Source organism: Glandiceps talaboti, chromosome 14 (assembly GCF_964340395.1).
Source record: "Glandiceps talaboti chromosome 14, keGlaTala1.1, whole genome shotgun sequence".
NCBI lineage: Eukaryota > Metazoa > Hemichordata > Enteropneusta > Spengelidae > Glandiceps > Glandiceps talaboti.
This window is the reverse complement of record NC_135562.1, coordinates 3290623-3314008: the sequence shown is the minus strand read 5'-3', so window position 1 is coordinate 3314008 and position 23386 is coordinate 3290623. Positions and strand designations below refer to the sequence as shown.

General features: G+C 36.8%; 1 protein-coding gene across 1 annotated transcript in view; it reads left to right on the top strand.

Moving 5' to 3' along the window:
- LOC144445817 (short transient receptor potential channel 4-like) overlaps positions 1-8330 on the top strand; it is a 33768-nt gene extending 25438 nt beyond the window's left edge. The window contains exons 8-10 of the mRNA XM_078135456.1: positions 3836-4006; positions 5495-5536; positions 7917-8330. Of these exons, the coding sequence (XP_077991582.1) occupies positions 3836-4006; positions 5495-5536; positions 7917-8330 (627 nt within the window). The remainder of the gene's footprint in view (positions 1-3835; positions 4007-5494; positions 5537-7916) is intronic.
- Positions 8331-23386: the final 15056 nt, after the last annotated feature.

The following is a 23386-nucleotide window of genomic DNA, read 5'->3' as shown; positions in this document are numbered from 1 at the left end:
TTTATATCACCAGCCACAGGGGATAAATTATTTCATATTAACTGATAACGGGCCAAAATGTAAACGATTCTACTTCATTTGCTTAAACCATGGGCCACAGTGAACGCATGAAAATGTAATATTTGGTTTAATGCCCCGTAGGGTATGTAATCTTTCATGCTAACTTGGACAAAACTTCGACGATTGTAAGTAATTTATACGCATACTATGGAAACTACGAAGATACTATTGTAAGCAAATGAAAGCATAATATTTAGATTAATTCTCTTATGTCACAAGTCACAAGGGATGTGTTCTAGTATGCAAACTAATAACGACTCAGTATAATTTACTTATACTATGGACATTACATTTTGTACTAGGTACAATGGTAAACATATAAAAAAATGCGATAGTCAGATTAATTCTTCATATAACCAGTCACAGTGTAGGATTGATTCTTTAATACTAACTTGGACTGAAATAGTCTTGGCTTTGAATAATTTATACTTACATTATGGATATTAGATACATACAATGGCAAACAAATGAAAATGTAATTTCGTTTAAATGCCCACAGGGATGTATTTTGTTCATGCTAACTTGGACAAAACATCAACGATTTTAGGTAATGTATTACACCATTGATATTACGTAGATACAATGGTAAAAAAATGAAAATTTAATATTTAATATTGGATCCTTTCATACTAACTTTGGTAAAAAATCAATTTATGCTTTGCACTATGGCATTGCTCGGATACTTTGATAAACAAGTGACTGTAAGATCTTTAAAATAGAATTTTAAGAATGTATAATAGGGATTAGGAAATTATGTTATGTCATGCATGCACGCAGGGGTTATAAAAGTGTACTAGTGGCAAGGACAGGGCGCGAGCTTGACGACCTGTGAGATGGTGATCATGCGAGTGCAGACGATCATGCTCATGGCCTCGATTTCAATTCCACGTCATTTCCGTTTCTAAAGTCATGATTTGAAAGTTTAATTTTGAATTCTTAGAAAGGGGACGTACTTCTGTCTCAACTAATCTGAAAATATGCAAAGAGATTGGGATTTGGTAAATTGCATTCTTAAAAAACCCTGAACGTATATATCACATGAATCATGTCATTTTGAAATGTTCAAACCATTTTTCTACCCACGCTTTGTTATTTTCCGTACATTGAAATGCATTCTGTGGTTTTGTCGGTCAATTTCATCATCGATTGAATTAATCAACTCAGTACGATTTCCAATTGTCTGTCAAAACGGTCATTTGAAACTTTACCAATGGCTTATTTCCGAAAGCTGTTTAATAAAAAGACGTGGAACTGTACACTAAGATAAGATATCACATCAAAATACACCTGCAAGCCTTAAGTAGATCAATTTTATCGCCTTTGTAATACTCCTTTGTGACGTCGAGAACAACGGAAACACGCACCAAACGCTTTTCAATGAAACTGATTATCAAGCATGTAACAAACTAATAAAAGTGTGCATCGAATGACAGCTTAATGATTTTTTCTCTTTACTCAATTATGCTCTCAACTTTCTCGTGAGATTTCTTTTTTCATCTAAGTGTTATTTGAAACAGTATACCGCAGGAAGAGTTACAACACCTGGCATTGCTGTTTCCTTTTTAATTTTTAAAGGTATTTGACAATGAACCCCGTGACAGCCAATAATCTAACACACGTTTGCCGTCCGTATTGCCAAACTGTTAAATTTGAAGAATTTGGTTGAAGTAATTAGCTATTTGTCAATGACTGTCAATCATATTTTAGACTCTGTGTAGAAGTCTTTCAGCTGTTTGTACTACCCTTAAGCTAAAGTTGTGAGATATGAAATACTGGTGTAATTGCATGTACAGCCTGTTTTAATTTACCGTCCAGGGGCTCCGTTTGATACAACAAAACTGCACATAAGCAAGATTACAATTATGAATACAATTTCTAAATGAAATGTACCACCATACCTATACAGACATCAAATGCAGACATCAAAACATTGGCGCCCGCATGTCTAAATCTAGTTACAGTATGTTTAAATGATTTATTTCATCTCAGACCACTAATGTAAACAAGAAATGTCATTTAGACTAAAATGTAGCAACAAATTGCGATCCTGCTATCATAAAGTATAGAATGCACAGTTTCTTATTGGTTGTTTTCTGGTTGTATCAAACAGAACCGCTGAACGGTGATTTGAAACGTGCTATAGGAATCACATTCTACAACTGTATCGGATATAGACCACTATAATTAGTAGTGTAGTATGACAGGTGTCATTGTTTCTCATAACGAACTCTCCCAATAATCAATAATATATCACGTGATTAATATGATGTGTTATAAGGCTTAAGCAGCTGTAATATTTAACACATATTTTTTTCGCACTATTCTGTTCCGCAATTTGACCTATTAATATATCGCTTACTAAAACACATGTTCTCGTAAAAGCTGTCGCGTTCTGCACATCGACAAGCTTCTGAAAGTATAGTTTCTTTGTGGAGAATACATTTAAAGTTTATGCATATATTAAAAGTGAATAAACTTTGCATTACGTTACATTGAAAGCCATCACAATTGAAACATAGCCTATTCTAGCTTGGGACAAATCTTACTAACATTGCTACAATTTGTCTAACATGACACAATCTTACTAACATTTGCTACATTTTGTCGGACACGATAGAACATCTTACTAACATTTGGTACATTTTCACTGCACGAGATACTATTATCTTAATAGCTTTTTACACTGTAAGTTAGCTTAATTGGCGTTGCGAAAATGGCAATTCTCAAAAGGATTTTTTTGCTGAGCCAGACAATAAAATGTAGCTATGTTAGTACCATCTTTTTGACACGCCAGACGTTCAAATGTAGCAAAGTTAGTAAATATATTTTATTGCACCAGACAACGAAATGTTGTAATTTGCAGACAACGCTTTTTCCAGGTGGCATGTCTTCAAATGCAAATTAGAAGTAGCAATGTAACTGAGACATGTTTAACTGTTATTACAATTTGTATATTGTTTTAATCTAATTACAAATGTACCTTTAACCTTCGCTGAGATTCAGTTGTCCATGACATCTGGTAGAATTATCATTGACAGATAAAATATCAAACTAGCCTTCGTCAAATTTATGTGTTTTCAATAAACGACTTCTCACAAGCAAGTGACGATTAACGCAAAGGTTCAAATCATCATCAAAATATTCATGCCCCCCCCCCCCAGACCAGCATAATTTTCATGACCCCCTTCACTCCCCACTTTCTTCGTGCCCCTCCCCATTTTCTCCTCAGCCCCACCCCTCCCTAAATTCTACTCGTTCCCTTACTTCAACGCTAAATATGTGTATATCAGTGTCAATAAAAAACTTTGCACAAAACGGTGAATCTTGCTTCAAAAGGTGACCTATTTGGCATAGTCAGTACAGATTCCCTTCAAGTCTCTAACTTCTAGCTTTTCTATAGTGGTCTGAACATTTAGTCATAGCTGGGAGTTATTGAAAGGGTTCACATGTCATATTTCTGAACTTAAGCTTCCGTGCTTCTCACACTTTATGGACTCTGACATGATTATTTTGTATGATTATCAAAATTGATAACTAACCAGTCTCAAAGCATACTCCTTATCTCACGTTGTTAAGATAAATACAATTTGTTGAACTGTGGATTTTCAGTGAAGATAACATGATTTCAAACTGTTGTGGTATAATGTCAGCAACCCTTTTATAGGTAGAAAATATTAAGAGAATAATCTGTTCCTATCTGAATAATTAAGCAAATAACTTTGCAGTCACAGCCATTTGCTACAGATACATACGTCTCCTTTTGTCTTTCTTGTAGCAAGACGCTGATATGCAATGGAAGTACTCCAGATCACAGCTATGGATAACATACTTCGGAGATGAAAACACCATACCACCACCGTTTAACATATTCCCTACTGTAAACACCCTGGCTACATTATGTCGTCGACTGAGCAAAAGAACGGACTCGAAGGACAGCAAAAAGGCCGTAAGATATGCATGTACTTCATTTTAAATACCATGATCTTCAATTGCTGCTGGGACCAATTTGTTCTTGAAGTCTTTCCAAACTTTGCAATATGAAAGCCCATTCTTGATCCCTTGAAAACCAAACCGGGGGGGGGGGGGGTCATCGTCTTGTTTTCAATGAAATCAATAACCTTTTTATTTTTCAATAGCTCGAACACAGTATTCGGCGGCCATATTCTGAAATAGGTTACTTTTGATGTCATTTTAACCTCGATTTCAAAACTTTAAACTTTTACCCATGATTCAAAAAAGGTTATCTTAGAATTGTTCATTTTCCTGAACAAAGTAACAACAAGATTAAAACTTTATTTCCAAAACGTATACGATACCACGTTAAAGGGACATAACTGTACTTTCAAATTATTTGATTTGTTGAGCCCGGCGATAAGATTTAGAAATTTTTCTGAAATACTTGTCTGACCAGACGATAAAATGTAGCGGGAAATGTTGGTAAGATTTTAGTCGAGCCAGACAATTTGTTTCAGGTTTCGTGATTTTCAGTGTAACATTACTACATGTTATCGTTTGGTATAACAAAAGTTGAAAGACAATTGTTACAATTTAATCCATTGTCACTCCTGATAAAAAAGAAAGAAAGTATAAATTGTTGCAATATATATAATTTGGCAACGATCTGCTAAGATAATTATCGCTCATACAAAGAAAATGTTGCAATATAAAAAGGAGTAAGATTTTCTTTAATGCCAAACGACGTTTGGTTTCAAGTCAACTCGCTTCCATTGTAAACTGTGCCGATGAGACGACGCGCTTGTAAGCTAAGGCGTAGCAGAATGGGTTGAAAATGGAGGAAGGAAGGGAAGTTAGAAAAGAACATGCATTCATTCTCACTTTCTTTTAATTGTAAATGGAATGAAATTTGACTAATAAATAATGAACACAGACGTTACCATAGTAACACAGTCACTGACCTTTGCAATGGAAATGAAGGCCAGGATTATTTCCGAACACCTTACATACTTTCAAAAGTGGCGATTGAAATGTTCATTATATTGATATAATTATGAAAGCCTTTTACACCATACAATACGAGTGTGTCGACAGTCAGCCAATGAAAAGCAATTTTTCAATATGCGATACTTCATGTGTATAAAATTAGTCAAATATTAAAAATCTTGTAATATTGAACTGCATAATGGTAATGACATTGGCTTTTAGATTTATACACTCAAGCAATTAAAGTAGTATTATAAACATGTCGACTGTAAAAGTACTACAGGAAATGAACGAAAGTATGGCTGAATTAAACCCATTTCAAAATTCAAGCATTACACATATGACTGCAAATATGACAAAGATTTGCCGTCGCTCTAATGTCGGGCGGTGCGACTTTTCTACCGTATAATAGCATAATCCTCTTTGTAATCCACATCAAAACTTCCGAATATGAAACCTTTCCTTACTTTTTAATTTCTATTTCCTCTTTCAGATGATGTTGTCAGCAAAGGAAGAAAAAAACGCCGAGTACGAGGTAATTGAAATGACGACCTCTGACCTTCTTTCGATTAAGTTTCACTCATTTTTGCTCCACCTTCATATTAAATTTCCTCCGCGGCTCTTTGCGCCAGTGTTTGTGTTGATGAAGTAATGCGGTGTCATTATGAAAGTGAAGCGAAGGGATTTATTTTCTAGCTCATTAGCTTATATTATTAAAGCATGTTCTTTATGAAAACGTGTAATTGCTGTTAGCTTATGAAAGTCGTAGAAATGACGAACTAATCTCCTCCACGGACACATCTCAAATATTGCGTTCGTACTTGCCCCCAGATCAAATACACGGCAGCAGGTGTGGGCTAGCAGTCGGTCAATTGAAAAGTTTACTTATCCGTACTGTACACACTTTCTTTGCTCTTGAAGCATACTGTGACTTCATTGGAATTGTTTTATTAACATCTACTGTTGACTGAGGTCAATTTTCGATAATGTACATAATACAAAATCCACACCCTCTACTTGAGTTTACATACACAGTTATGCCAAACTTTGATGGAGGCAGCTCTCCTTCTCCAAAGGTATTCATCACGTTTTACTAGTCAGAAACTATTCGCCAAAAATAAAAAATTGAGAAATAGATCCCATATTTGCGCTGTTTCCCCGTGATATCAATCTGCAAATCTATAAATAAGTATACATCAATTTCAACGCTAACGCGTGAAAACACGACCCATGGCTAATGTCTGTCTGCAGCTTTAGGTGTTGGAATACCTCCCACTTAATTACTCGCATCAACGATGACAGCTTTTTTCTCCACCTAAAAGAATCCCTGTTAGCTGTAGAATTTAGCTAAGCTTATATTTCGTTTGTTTTGACTTGTTGGAAATTGTACAATCTACATTACCTGTTTATCATCATTGACAGTGTTGTATACATCGGCTTAATGGCCGCATATAAATAGTCGTACATTGTGTAAAGACATCAACACTTATATGTATTCGTTAACACAGTTTAAAAATGATGACAGGAATTGGTCAGTAGGCGATAGCAAGTATAGCAAATACAAGGACATAGCTCGAAAAAGCTGAGACGAGATCGAACAGTGGCAACGCGCTTGGACCTTAAGTTAAACTTTATAAAACACTATTCGGGAGCTTTCTTTGCTGAACGGGACCTTAGTTTGTACCTACTTCACCCCCCTCCTCCCACCCACCTAGAATTCTTTATAGTAATATTAGTATGATATAACGGGAAACCAGAGGTCATAGTAGGTCAAACCGCAAGATCGAAATGGACACCAACGCGGTAGTCAATTTGTTTCACATTCTTGACTTCTGTTAGAAACTATAATATTTTCATGTAACTAATCTGTGTCCAGTTATTTTAGGCGTTGTTTTCACGATCACCTGATGTGTTCACAATGTACATGTATTGACATATGGTCCCTATTGACGTGTAATGTAGACGTCGTATAGACATACCATATTTCTTATTTTCAGTGATGTTAGATTTGAACTTGCTGTTTCATACTGGTGTTGACCTTGAAACAATACCATGCTTTAACACATTTCATTACCTTGGAGAGTTAGCGTTGTTTTTACAATCATCTGATGTGTTCACATGTACACATCGACTTATTATGCAGACGTCGTAAATGTATTTAACACACCGTGTTTCTAATTTTGATGTGCGGTTTGAACTTGTTTGTACATATTGGTGTTGAAATTCAATCAATGTCAGCTCTACCATATTTTATTACCTTGGGAAGTTGAATATACTGATCAATAATCAGGTTGTCTTATGTCTTCAGTTTGAACACTTTCGGTTGCAATCAGAAATATATTGTATAACAATTTATTGATATTAAATTTCCATAGAAACATGAATATCTTGTAATGATAAAAAATGTACACATTATAGTTAAACGTTCTCTTTTGCCTTTTTAAGACCTTTATTATAAGGAGATGTACTTAACTTCACGTCATGTAGTTTAATATGCTCAACAAACGGAGGAAGGGGGAGGAGGGAGAGAGAGAGAGAGAGAGAGAGAGAGAGAGAGAGAGAGAGAGAGAGAGAGAGAGAGAGAGAGAGAGAGAGAGAGAGAGAGAGAGAGAGAGAGAGAGAGAGAGAGAGAGAGTGAGAGGGAGAGGGGGAGACAGACAGACAAACAAACAAACAGACAAGCGAACAAGCGAACAGAAACAAATACATACTCCTTCTAAAAGAACACATACACAAGGAGGGGAGACAGACTGAGAAATAGATAGAGGGGATATTGGCAGAGTAAGAAAGACAGGGACATAGAAACAGAAACAGGGTCAGAGAAACGAGCAGAAATTGAAATGATTGTAAATAAATATTACAGTCAGATCCCACTGTACAATAATACTGGGTCTATTTATTTCTATATATTTTAGGCAATGGTTCGATGCATGGTACAACGGTACCACTTCAAACAACAACGAGGTGAAGATGACGAAGAGGGTGGGCAGGGAGGCAAAGCTGGACCCGATCCATGGATGATGCAATTAAAAGAAGACATAGCTGGTTTCAAATACGAGATGTTTGAAGCTATCGGAGAAATGGACGGTAAAATTAATCAACTACGAGCACGTATTGAGGACGAGGATATAGAGGGAGATGGCGGCGAAACGGGAGCAGAGATGTTCCACAAACTCCACGATGCGATTGCAGAACCCGAAACAGGTGCTAACAAGGATGCTGATATCGATGTTGCTGCAGAGATTCTCCGTGCAGCTGGCGTTGGTGATGGCAATGTTGGTGAACTAAACGATGACGAATTTATAGATATTGATGACATTACAGATTAGAGTTCTTGCAAGCATATATGAACTGTTTATATTGATATTTATTCGCCATCAATCAAAAAAACAGAAGTCAACAAGAAAACCAGAACTGATTGACTGCAATATAGTGAAATAAATCACAGGTACCCCGAGGCATGTATGTCATACCAGGGAATATATGGATACTGGGTGCATATGTAGTGTATTTGAACAATTACAACCTGATATATGAATGATTATGATTCCACACATCCAGCTGTGATCGGAAGCTGTGGCAATGGTTACTTCACACTTTCCATTGACCTACATTTCTTATACATTGAAACTATGATTGTAGTTTATCAAAATATGTTGATTATAGACAAACAGATTTTAACTTACAAGAGAAAATATATTTGAAGAATGTGTTGACTTCATAATAGACGTGGAGATAATACGTTGCATCGATTGATACGGTTTGAACTCTTGAAACTGTACATGATTCTGTTAGTGATGTAACGGTTATCTTCCTCGCTTAAGGGATAATTTCAAGTTAAACAAGGGACGGAAATGATATAGAGAAAATTAACATTAAATAGAATTCTATGTTGACTTTATAATAGCCCCCTCCCCCATACTTTAGAATTGTAGTAGCCGTGTATGATATGACCCCCCCCCCCCTTGTAGTTGATTAGTTTGAGATGTTAATTGTACGTAAGCAAACGTTGTATGCAGTAGGTCTGGTATGTAGACGGAATCCCATAGCTAAAAAATGCAACCTTTCCATCCCAATCTGATTTAAATCTGATGTGGTGAAAGCGGCTAGATGTTTTTATATACCCATATTTCCATCGTTTTGTTCCGGATGATCACCGCGGGAAGGTGGCGATCACCCCGATAAAAACCCAAACGCGACACGAAACAATGGAAATAGAGGTAAATAAAGACATCTAGCTACTTTTCACCACATCAAATTTTAATCAGATTTCCTTTCATCCCCATCATCTTGAGGAATATTTCCCTAAAAACAAATCTTCTAAAGTTATTGACCTGCATAGGTCTTCAGCAATACACCCCTGAAAAAAAATAACAAGGAAGTATTTTTTGTTCACGCGCCAATTTAAAGTGAGGAATTCGAAATGTCACGGTGTATTCTTCTCTCACTGGTAGAGTCAACGAATCCGTGGTGTTTTGTTCCACAGAATAACAAAAAAAGGCTGCATGTACTTCCTGTATTACTGTTTTCGTCTGCAGATATTACCCAGTTTATTCAAATTTAGCAGATATATGTATTTTCAAAGACATATTCGTTCTTAAGACAATCAGAAGTAATTCCCGATTGCACTAATACAAAACACTTTAAACATAGCTTCAAAGTAATTAACAGTGACCTAACAAATATTCCATCATTTGTACTTCATAATTATTTATACAGTTTTCCTAAGAGGCGCTTTATTTTATCAAAGCAATGGTGACTTTTTGTATAACAGTAGCAGTATTCAGTGGCTGGGAGTGAAATCATTGCAGAACAACGCAGTATTCCTTAAAATAGTACGTCACCACAAAATATAATTTGTAAAAATGGTCTATCAAAATAGATCAATCAGGCCAGAAAGAGATCGAACGATTTGATTAAAGCTGCCCTAGCTGCAACTGAGGTATTTCTTCCATCAAGTAACCAAAGATGTATTCACTAAAATGAGGTTAAGTAGTTACTAAAAGACACTGTGTCTGCTAATTAGTGGTCAATATTACCCATAGGTGGTGTAGTGACACGTTTAAAGTTTGAGCGAAAAGCTAGGTTTTGAATTTGTCGCTATTTGTTAAAATTGCACAAGTTTGAAAGTGCAGTATCGTTCGATCAAACAACAACAACCACCCTGTCACTGAAAAGTATCAACATATTAATAATTACACATTGCACATGCTAATCTGTAGTCGATCTTATCCATTAGTATTGCAAAACAGGTTTACATCGTGATTGCCGTTGAGGAAGCTGTTTTTGGGTGCGGACCCACAAATCAATTTGATCTGATTTATCATGTACACAGTTACAAAAAAATACGTTCACCAATAGGTGATTCAATGCCGTTCAGGGTGTATGATATTATGAGTAAGTTGTTGTATCTAACAAAACATTTTCAAAATAATAATGTTCAGTTGCAGCCAGTGTAGCTTTAAGCTGTTATCTTACGTTGGAGTCATCAAATTATCATTGTGTATCCAAATACAAGATATGCAAATTACAAACGTATCACTAATACGTGTACTGGCACACTCGGAAAAATTCGTAAGGAAAGAACCACATTTGTGTGCCGTACACGAGTTTAATGTAGACGATGAAATATTGGATTAGGAAAAGACATTAAGCAAACGTGACGTGAAGTTAAATCAATGACTTTGAACTTCTGGCATGGTCATTAACATCCAATGTGTGCCGTGTTTATCAATGACAATCAATAAATCTTTACAAGGGTCAACCGAAATGAGAAAGCGCTATGTGGCTACAAAAACAGGGAAAGTATACATTTGTACTTATTAAAAAACTTAATTAGCATCTGTGCGCGTCAATGTGTCTAGTTTTGCGGTCAAAGCAAATATCTAGCCGGACTTTCTAATGATAACTATCGATATTGTGTATCAATTTCGATTAAAGGGTCGTAAGCTGAGTTTATGCCTGGGGAGGGGGCCCGGTAATTTCTGTGTTGTTGCGTTTATTTCATATAGGCAGTCTATAACTCACATTTCTAATAAAGTATAGCAATTTACCATTGTACATTAATTGTATGGGTAAAATGAGTGGGGGGGGGGGGAGGGGAGGGGTGTAATTTTGGTAGCATATCAAACGTTGCCTTTCGTATACAGAGCATACTTTAACCACCACTTGTCATTGACGAAACTCAAAGCTGGTATTTGTACATCGATGAACGATTTATAACTATTTGATTTATTATAGCCTGTTGTTGGTGGCCGAATGGTTAGCTTGTACACTTTTACCTCTGCAACCTGAGTTCAAACACGACAAACGTCTGGTGGGTTTGATGAAAAGTTAACCAGGTCAATATGCTAGCATACATGTAGTTCAATTAAGGTTTTTATGTGTAAGTATTATTCGTAAACCATCTTATAAACTGAGCTTACGTCCCTTTAATCCTACCTAGAAGTAGAACGATAATTGGTGACACTACTAAAACAGACACGACGTCGTCGTAAAAATATAGACCTCTTAACGGCAGCGTCGTAAAACTACAGGCCTCTTCACGGCGGCGTCGCGCAACGAAAAAATATGCTCTGGCCTCCAAGCATTGAGACAGGATTTACGTATGTCCTTGCTACTGAACGCAACACACGTGTCCACTATATATTTTGGCCCTCATAGAACTATGTGAGACGAAAATTATCACTTCATTTACCCTTTAAAGTGAGTCAATAATTGTGTCCATTACATGCCATTTACGTCGACAACTAACCGTTCATGCGAATGTAATGTGTTCATTTATGGTGACATTCTGTCACGGAGGCACCGTTTTTGGTTTGTACAAACCACACAGACACACTGACATTCATTGGGATGTAAATAGGTGTCGACACGTTGTAACACACGTAATTGAGAAACTCTATCGGATAGATTTACGTCATAATGTCATTTGCGCATACCATATACATTGTACCTCAGATTACTATTCTCTAGAGTAATCTGAGCATGTACATGAGAGCATGAAAGCTTTACCTATGAAACACGATTCAACATCTTACATCAGTTAGTTGTATATAGAGATATCTTAACATAAGATAAAAAGGAACCACAAAAAATCATAAAGTTACAGACTGTGCCCCTTTAAAGTAGACCTACTTAGAATTGCAACCAGAGATAGAGAAATGTAATGTTTATATTGAGTCAGTCACAAATTGATGTAACTCGTCAGTATTGTATTGTACTATGTTTTGTATCTCATGGCCGTTTTATCTTTATTGAATGTTGAAAGGAAATATGTCAAAGGTACAGATTTGATCTCTGCCATACATAAGAAACTTTGTAAACCTACATGTATGAATGCATATACAACTACACAGAATAGTCTATTTTCCGGTTCCAAGATGCACTGCGAGAGGACGTCGCTTTTGTGATTACATTTAATCTTGTTTTGTCTATATTAAGTTTGAAATAACATTTTCATCAGGAAATGATGCAAAGACATGTTGACCTCTTTAATTATGGGTGATTTTATAGAACAAAGACTGAACGCAATCGATGACAGAGTGGGCCTAGTCAAACAATAAACCCATATTATTCTTACCATCAGAGTGGGATTTTACTGGTGAACCCAGGGTACGGTCAGGTGACAACCATATCCCCCTGAATAGCGCTTGCAAACCGCTCAGAGCGTACACAATACATGGCATTGTATGGAGTAGCGCGCAATGCATCTTGGAACCGGCAAGAGGTCTATTTTGTTTATTCTCATCAGACCACGATGTAGACTTAAGTTGGCTGTGGTTTAAGGTTGTATGCGCCTCGGTAATAACAGTCATACAATGTTACTGTTACTTTACTCTAGAAAACTCCAACCTATTCTCTGTTGAAAACAAGGAAAAAAACAGGGGTCATCCTGCAATTTTAAAAAATAGATGATTAAAATAAAAAGGTTATAAAATTAATCCAGTTTAAGAATCGAAAATAGCCGCCGAATACTGTGTTACAAAACTAAAATGGAAATATAAAATATTGATTATTTCCTTGAAAACAAGACCGTGAACCCTTACACGTCTTTTGTCACTTCCAAAGAACTGGCCATGACTAAGCTTTATCTTAGGAGAGATTTAAAAGAAATTTCATGTTCATGGAAATTGATCTCTGAGGCGCATTTCACCTTTAACTGATCGTGTTTGATACTTCCAGTGATAAAACTCTCGCCTTTAGACGTGAACATACATATCTCATACATAACTAATCAAGTGCGGTGCACTGCAGGTTTCTGTTCACTGGCCCTGTTTGATACCACCACACAGACACCAATAATAAAGTGCACATTCTACACTGTGAGATAGCAAGATCACAACTTCTTGCTACATTTAGTCTGACTTAAATATATAATTTAAACGTACTACATTCAATTAGAGACAGATAGGTGGGCGCCAATATTTTGATGTTTGCATAATGACACTGTTAGTTCATTTTATTTAAACAAATGTGGCTAGAACCTGTATTTTTCAATCTTGCAAAAGTGTAGCATGGGCAGTTTTCTTAATGATTCGTGCGAGGTTGTTTCAAACAGAGCCAGTGAACAGTAATCTGCAACGCACTGTAATCCCTTTTTGTGTCAACGCTATCTACGTCTGGAAAGCATACATACATACATACGTACATACATACGTACATACATACATACATACATACATACATACATACATACATACATACATACATACATACATACATACATACATATACATGCTAAGGGTAATGTACCACGCAATACTTCTCATATTATTAAGACAATGATCAATAGTACTTAATGGGCGGTATCGAATAATATGTCTTAGCTGGCGACGGTTGTGTTTATTTTGTAATTATAGCATCAAACAGTAAAAGGCATCTTTCGTTATACCTTTCAACTGGATTATCCAAACCACTTAACTGAACACATGATAGCAATAATCCGTTTTTAGAGAAACCAAACATTCTTTAGATAATTCCAGAGAAATAGAATAAGTGTGTGAAAGTGAAGTTATTATACGGCGTACTATTTGTATGTGTTAATAGTTAACAGTTATCAATGTCTTCTGTTGAAAGCTTTTGAGGCATTTTATGAAAGTATGAGGAATATTTGAACTAGAGAGAGAGAGAGAGAGAGAGAGAGAGAGAGAGAGAGAGAGAGAGAGAGAGAGAGAGAGAGAGAGAGAGAGAGAGAGAGAGAGAGAGAGAAAGATAGAGAGAGAGAGAGTCTTCTGAAGAATTTACGTACCAAAAGAAATACCTCAAAGCGAAGCAAAACTTTTGATTTGCATACATATACACGGTAAGCGTGTATTGTCATTTATGAATAAGAGAACATGAAATTAGAGTTACAGGAAATGTATATGCTGATTGTTTGTTGTCATTTAGAAATAAAATATTTACTGAACGAACAACTCATGTCATTCTTCATGAGGCATATTTGAATTTCTGTTTTCCTACCAGTGTCCTTGTTTACAGTGATTCACGGCTTGACTTACTTAATGCATGTTGGTCATCTTAAAGATTTAAATGACAGCTGTGATGGTAGTCTGTCTGTCTGTCTGTCTGTCTGTCTGTCTGTCTGTCTGTCTGTCTGTCTGTCTGTCTGTCTGTCTGTCTGTCTGTCTGTCTGTCTGTCTGTCTGTCTGTCTGTCTGTCTGTCTGTCTGTCTGTCTGTCTGTCTTTCTACCTATCTGTTATATAGTGTTTGTAATATCGGGGATTTTAATAGAATCGAAATCGTACTGTACTTCAGGTACATTGATGTAGCAAAGCGTTATCAGTACATGTAACTGTCTAAATGTTAGTTTGTGTTTTAGCCTGTCATTCACCCTAATATCTTTACCCACTACCCTGTATATCCTTGAAACTACATGTAGCTGTTTATATGATGAAGTTATTTAATTCAAATCAAGGTTACAGTGCCAAAGTGGCGTTCTCGAAGGAATAGTAGGATAAGTTTCTAGCCTTCTTTTTATGGTTTGAACGTAATGTAAGCAATAAAGGATAAGGTGTTTCTCTGCTAGGGACTATCGCACAATAGCAATGTCGGACAAGCTCAACAAACGTACAACAAACCCCCTTCCCCCAAAATGAACATTCACAAGCACGACATCACACGTTTATATATGATGTAAACCATGATGTAAACTGTAGCTGTCATACCGCTATCATCGATGCTATGTACACACATGGTAAACATGAAGTTCTAATCTTATGAACCTGTGTACTGAGATGATGCAAATAAATCAAAATACTACCGGAAAACAAACACTGTATCTCACATTAGAAGTACATTCTTATCACCTTATCAATACCTCAGTAGTAAATACAGAAGCTTTTATCATTGAAGGCGTGAAATTTTTCCAAACTTGGTTAGAAGTGTGAAAATTCAGTTCAGCAATCGCATTGATGCCAGACACCATTCCCCTAAACGAACGAAGTTCGCTTGTTGAGCTTGTGTGACATTGTGCGATCGTCCCTTAGGGACCGGACAGAATTTACGGCAGGGGGGGGGGGCCTGGGGAGAAATTATCTCTGACTTGGTTTTTTTCCTGGCCCCCCCATCCACTGTGACCAAAATTTCACAGCCCCCCCTTTCAAAAGTATAAAAATTTCATGGCCCCCCCCCCCAAAAAAAAAAAAGAAAGAAAAAAAGTGCACAATATCTTGTCCCCTACAATAACTAAAAAGAGTACAAATTTTTTTGTTACTGTAGTAGACTGTCGACAGTCGCTCGCGCCTTTTTCCCCCTACGTTTTATCTAAACTCCGATCCGGCGCAACACTAGTCTAATCGCAAACTGATATCGAGGGCCGAAGGCCCGAGTCACAGTGATCGAGGGCCGAAGGCCCGAGCGACTCGCTTGGGCCTTCACAATTCGGCCCTCGAAATCAGTTTGCGATTATACTAGTGTTGCGCCGGACCGGAGTTTAGATAAAACGTAGGAAAAAAAGGCGCGAGCGACTGTCGACAGTCTGTTACTGTAGCACAACTGTAATATTTCTTTTGGTACTACTATTATGTTACTATTTCAGCCCAAACAACTTAGTAGTTGTAGAGGAAGTTTTTTAGAAAACAAAACAAAATAAAACATTTTGACCATACATGTAATCATACACATGTGGTATAATCTTGTTTATTTCCCAACTAGACACCATAAGTAGTCATCACTTAATACCAAGGCATTTGATGTGGTGGTTTTAACTGTCATTCGCTGATACATACACAGAAACACAGACACAGAGTAAACACACATTCACATGCGTGATTTGTGAAAAACTGTAGTGGGGACATTTGTGGGGAGTATCTAAGGACATCACATCACCTACATAGTGTATTCAAATATCTATTTATACTCATAACACAATAACTATCTAATGTCAGACATTTGTGATGTCATGAAGTGCTAGCAAACTAAGGATTTTATGCACACTGAGGTCTGACAAATATAGCTTTCACTTTCCTACACCAAATGCATTACCAATACATATGTAAATGTAAGACATTTGTGACTTCATGAAAGTGCAAAAAAATTCAGAATGTTGTGGAATACTTAGATGTAATCAATATGCTTTCAGTTCCAAAACCATACATATTTAAACCTATAGTGTCAGGCATTTGTGACTTCATGAAACATTGGCTTGGTTTAGTGAAAGCCAAACAAAATGATGTTTCTCATATAAGTGACATTGCAAGAAGATTCCCACAGAATGAAGTTGTTGTTAGCGAACGACACAGGAAGACAAGGAGAAAGAAGGAAAATAAAAGAAAAGTAAGAAGATGGAAAGAGAAAAGAACAATTAGTCAAGCAAAAAGACTGTTGTTAACTGTTTTTAGTGAGCAACTTGTGGATAAGGTTGTAGGAAAATACGGTCAGAAGGCAACTACCAAAGTTAGTGCAAAGTCACTGATGAAAAAAACACTTAACACCACGCAGACATCTAACTGCTTTACAATATTTAGTACAGATAGATGCATTTGATGATGCTGAGGAGGGAAATAGTTTAATTTCACTGGTTTTAGATAGAAAGAAAGACAAGTCTTGCCTCACATCTTCAGACTCTAGTGAGTCTGAGAGTGAAACTCAAGAATAGTGTCAAGGAAAGAAATAAAACACCTATCTAAATTAATCTGGCCAGACGTTTTTGTATTGACATTTTTCACCAAAAGGTCACTTTTTCATCACATAAATTACAGGTCATATGCTAGTATATTACCATATATATATATATATGTATCCTTGATGGTAATTACACACTGAACCTGTTTCCACAGTGCTAAAATGTATGTATGTATGTATGTATGTATGTATGTATGTATGTATGTATGTATGTATATATACATATGTGTGTGTGTAAGTGTGTGTGTGTGAACAACTTGGAGTATATAAGAGTAATTCAGGGTGTATCAAATTAATCTTGAGTAGTGTTTTTATGCTTCACTAAATATGTACATACAAACGTACACACTTCCATTTTAATACATAAATGAAAGTGTAGACATTCAATATTAAAGGCGATATCAAGTGCTATCTCATGCAATGCTAACTTTTCTAACATATTCATTTTTTTCAATGACAAAATATTTCGCGGCCCCCCCCTTTCAAACCATGAGAATTTTCATGGCCCCCCCTTCAAGCCTCCCATTTTTTTCATGGCCCCCCCAATTTCTCCCCAGGCCCCCCCTCTGCCGTAAATTCTGTCCGGTCCCTTACATCGATGTACGTGCTATCCTGACAACATGAACCAAATACAGAATGTAATAGACTGGATTTCCTTGATTAATTAACAACGTACGTATGAATGTTCATCGGAATTCACGATGTACATTGTGAGTGGATCGATCCTGAATGTTCATAGTTTCTGATTTACTGTGATGTCGTTTACTGCATACCATACAAGGGTGGAAAAAACTACGTTCACTAAATCTGATTGCCGTCATTAATCATTGCATCGATGTAATAGTAGACATTTTAGGTGGAGAGAGGATAAAATGATATTCCACGATCATTTGGAGTACATAAATAATTTTCATATTTCCCCCATTCAGTCTAGTTTCGATCTGTATGTATACTTAGTCTTTGAAAGGTGCGTTTTGATGGCGTCGTGTGACGGTGTGGTACGTTTTGATGGCGTCGTGTGACGGTGTGATACGTTTTGAAGGCGTCGTGTGGTACGTTCAACTCAAACTTTATTAGTTTGTATGTAATATTCATTTCTCATTATGATATCTAGCCGTATGAATTGATAAAGAGTGTTTTTGCGATGCCCTGATGTAATTCTTTTCTAGAAACGTCTGTACTCTAGAAAAACATGTTATTTATTTATTTATTTACTCACTCACTCACTCACTCACTCACTCACTCACTCACTCACTCACTCACCCACCCACCCACCCACCCACTCACTCACTCACTCACTCACTCACTCACTCACTCACTCATCTACATTCCTATATCATTCAATCATGCATCAAATCTTTCATCCACCCACCCTTCCATCTAGCCGCCGCCACCACCACCACCACCACCACCACCACCACCACCAACAACAACAACAACAACAACAACAACAACAACAACAATCTATCCTTCCATCCTTCCATCATTCATTCATCCATCCACCCATCCCTCAATCCATTCATCCATCCACCCACCCATCCACCCATCCATCCATCCATCCATCCATCCATCTGCCTATATTATTGTAAGAGCAATTTTACTCCTTTCACACCCTACACTCAGGTTGATCGTCTAGATTTTAAAATCGCCATTCTGTTTTATTTCATGAGAAACTCATGTCTTTCCTCATGTAACAAAACCGTATAAATAAACACATCACATTAAAGGTAAACCCACGTGGTGTCGTATGTAGAAAACGATCGCTCATAACCAAAGCCGATGTTTGCTTATGTCAGCGTAACGTCATGATTGTAAACTTACCCATTCATTTTACATTCACTAAAAATTCATCACCGTCCCTGAGAGGAAGTCGTCTATTTGTCGTCTGCCTACAAGTAGTCATGATACTTCGAGTCTATGATAAATTTGACGTGGTAGGGATTATTGTAGACATATTTGTATGAGTTTTCTAATCCCTTTAAATCTCTCAATATGTTTGATTAGGCAGATAAAATGGGACCATATTTAAGACTGACGAAGCACGATTTCTTTCTAGTAGATGTTTTCTGCAGTGTAGCAATTTTTATCAAAATCAATCATATTCTAATAGCACACATTGACGAGTCTTGAATGCTTCAAAAGACAACCATGTGCGTTGGAATGAAAACAAAATGTATGCTTGGTATATACTTAATGAATACACAATTAAGATATCAAGATGAGAATTGTTGACAAATATTGTATATAGTGGTGGTATTTGCTTTCTGTACCACCCATTTTGTACCGTCATCTCGTATCAGCATCATTTACTGTTATACTTAGAACATAGTCAGGGTTTTATACTGCGAAAAAAAATAGTTGATTCATCGAATCGTGCAATAATGAAAGGCACACCCTGTTTGTGTCTGTCTGTCTGTCTGTCTGTCTGTCTGTCTGTCTGTCTGTCTGTCTGTCTGTCTGTCTGTCTGTCTGCCTGCCTGCCTGCCTGCCTGTATGTCTGTCTGTCTGTCTGTCTGTCTGTCTGTCTGTTTTCTCTCTCTTGTATATATTTTTTTATATGGACTGGCAATAATACTGCACTGTTCATACTACTAGGTATTAAAGAGGGTGTCGTAATGACCCACTTTGGACATTTCTTTTGTAAAATATGTTGTATTACATATATGGAAGTCTTACAACCGTAAAGGTGAAAAGTCCTGTTATCACCATTTCTCAGCTGTGACATATTCTTCTTTTTACATCGGATTCGTTTCTAATAGTTTATCATAAAAATTCTCTCATGATGATTGTTAAAATCCATCATTGACATCATTTCAAATCTAGGCCAGATCATTATCTAGTAATGTTGGATAATTTATAGGCAATTCTAAATCTAGACATATAAATGATTGAATGCATGGGTTGGTACCACCAGAATGCATGTTTTCCCGCCAAAACTTAGGTGGATAAAATTGTCGTTTTTCCTTAATTTTCGGCCAAATTCAAACTAATTTTAGACTAATTTGTGAAATGATATTTATAACATTATAAATACATGAGTATTAGTCCAAATATGGTAATATTTACAAAGGGAATTTGAATTTGGTCTCAAGATTCTTTATAAAAAGAATATATGTTTCAGACCACCAAACACTGAGACTTGGTAATCTTAAGTGCGACATGAAGTTGAAAGAACACGTACGGGTTCACATTGAAAATTGACATTGTAATGAATTGATAACAACTGTACTGCCCCAGGGAGCCTAAAATACACAGTCACTAAACACACATATAGGGTTAAATCCTTCATACAATCGTTTGTGTCCTATCAGGTCCCCATTTGTGCAACTGGATAGATTTTGGCGCAGCAGCTTTTGTAATAACCCATGACTATGACCTTTCAAAGTAAGTGACGCACTTTATTTTAACTTCTAAAATTATCTGAAACTCTTTAAAATGAAATATCGGAAAAAATAGTAATTGAATAATATGTGATGACACATCGGAAAAGACTGTTATGGTTTTAAAAAAAATAATATCATGTTATGTTGTTTGGTGCAAAGTTTGAGTTTTGTTTTAGTTTTTGTCTTGTACAATTCCATACTAAGTCTTGTAGGCATATGGGCTTGCACATAAAATAAAATCTGTCAACGACCTAAAACCCACCGCAAGCACCGTATGACTCACAAGGACAGGTGGTCGAAACACTAGACAAACCCATTAGGATAGCGAGAAACCAAAGTGATGCACCCGTCGAGTTCAAATAAAGTTAAGTGAAGATTTTTTTACACGTGTATACATTCCAGTCGATGTTGAAATAATCCTGTAGCATAAGTGAAATGATTATTGAGTGCGTGTCTCTGCAGGGGGTCTCAAGATTAAACAAAATGAATGACAGCTGATGACCTATTACATAATAAGGTCCAGGTACGTGGAGAAATCGCAGTGGTCCCAGGTCTTTATAACAGTGCGTAGATTTAGCCTGCAGGGGATAATCACATCCACGGGAACACATAATATTGTTCGGTATGACGATGTATGTGAGTGAATACAAGATGCGACTCGAATAATGTTCTCAGTCACTGGCAAATACGAATTCACACACACACACACACACACACACACACACACACACACACACACACACACACACACACAAGTATTATAATTTATAATTTTCATATATGGGCCTCTTTTCTATCCAGAAGCTAGTCTCGCTGCCAGACACGTGACTATCGTCCAGAATCTTTTTTATGTATGCCGAACGGCTTAGCCGTGAGAAGAGAGGAACTTCTCGGGGCAAGTACCTCTCTTCTCGCGGCTGAGGCTCTCGGCATTAAAGCTTAGGGATGATAGTCAAGGGTCTGGCAGGGAGACTATCCAGAAGCCTAATCATACAGCCAAGTGTGGTGACAATTTACACGAATATTTCCATTTTTTCTGTCCAAGAAATATTTAATAAAAACTACTATTGAAGATCTTATCATTATGCCCTGTGTAAAACAATTGCAAAATTAATTTTTTTGGACTATACCAATATAACACAACCACATACAAACCACTACCACGTGTACAACCACACATATACAAACCACTACCACGTGTACAACCACACATATACAAACCACTACCACATGTACAACCACACATATACAAACCACTACCACATGTACAACCACACATATACAAACCACTACCACATGTACAACCACACATACACAAACCACTACCACATGTACAACCACACATATACAAACCAAAACCACATGTACAACCACACATATACAAAACCACTACCACATGTACAACCACATGTACATTTTATTTTATACTGCTTTTGTGATGTCACAAAAACGTTCAAAATTGCCACCATTTCCCCATTTTTTTCACAAATTACACAGGAATAGTTAATATATTCTTAACTCATATTTTTTTTTTCATTCAGATGGAAAACTACAAATAAAATACGAGTATGTCTCTACTAGTCTTTGACCCTCAAATCACAATTCTCGTCTGAGCGAGGACAACTTTTGGAGAATGCATAATCCAATGAATGAATGAATGAATGAATGAATGAATGAATGCATGCATGCATGCATGAAATCTGAGCTAGTTTAATATCTATGTAGCCTTGGATTTAATTCAGTTTTGTTCTACAGTACATATAAAATATCCTTGGAGTAGGAAATAATTTTTTTAAATTAATAAGGCAGGTATTTTAGCATAGTAATTTGTAATGATAATGAAGTGCATCTCTTAAATTGTCTGCAATTGAGACTTTTTACAATTCACTAACTTGAATACATGTATGCACAAGTCAGACAAATTATTGATCCAATCATTGAATTATATTGGAACAGACTGCGTGTTGCGTAATGATACATAATATTGACAGGTTTTGATACGATGATTCCCTCATCACATTTCACCTCATTTTTTACCATTATCATTATGAATTCATATAGTGTATAAATATTGCGTTTGTCCTTGGTGTGAATTAAAAGGCATAATTTAAATGACATGCAAACCAAGTTAAATAGGTTTAAATAAAAGTTGATACCCCAGTCATTCTACGTCACGTAACGCTAGCAGGCGTCTACATCGATTCTGTGGTATTCGAAACATGTGGTATTCGAAACATGACCCACCCCACCCCTAAGAATTACGTGACCCACCCCACCCCTAACAATTACGTGACCCACCCCACCCCTAAGAATTACGTGACCCACCCCACCCCTAAGAATTACGTTACCTCAAGTTACGATTCATAAAATAGTATAATAATCATTGCGATAGTGTAATGTCAGCATTCTTAACCCATCGCCATAAAAATTGATCACTCCCTGAGATATCCCACATTTATGCATCTGTGCATTGAGGAATAGTAGACAGATATAATCCTTGTCAAAGCATAATGTCATTCTGTAAATATCCCCTCCCTTAGATAAATAGTGGACATTCCCTTATGTGACTTCAATATTTGCATCAGTGCTTCATGGAATAGAACAAATAAAGAAAACGACCTTTGCAGTAGTGTAAGGTCCATTTCATTGACTCTATTTCAATTTCATTTTTCAAGATCACACAAAAGCCCAGCCCAACTGCCCAGCCCAACGACCCAGCCCAAGAGCCCAGCCCAACGACCCAGCCCAACGACCCAGCCCAAGAGCCCAGCCCAACGACCCAGCCCAACGACCCAGCCCAAGAGCCCAGCCCAACGACCCAGCCCAACGGCTCAGCCCAAGAGCCCAGTCCAAAAGCCCGGCTAAGGTTTTAGTATAT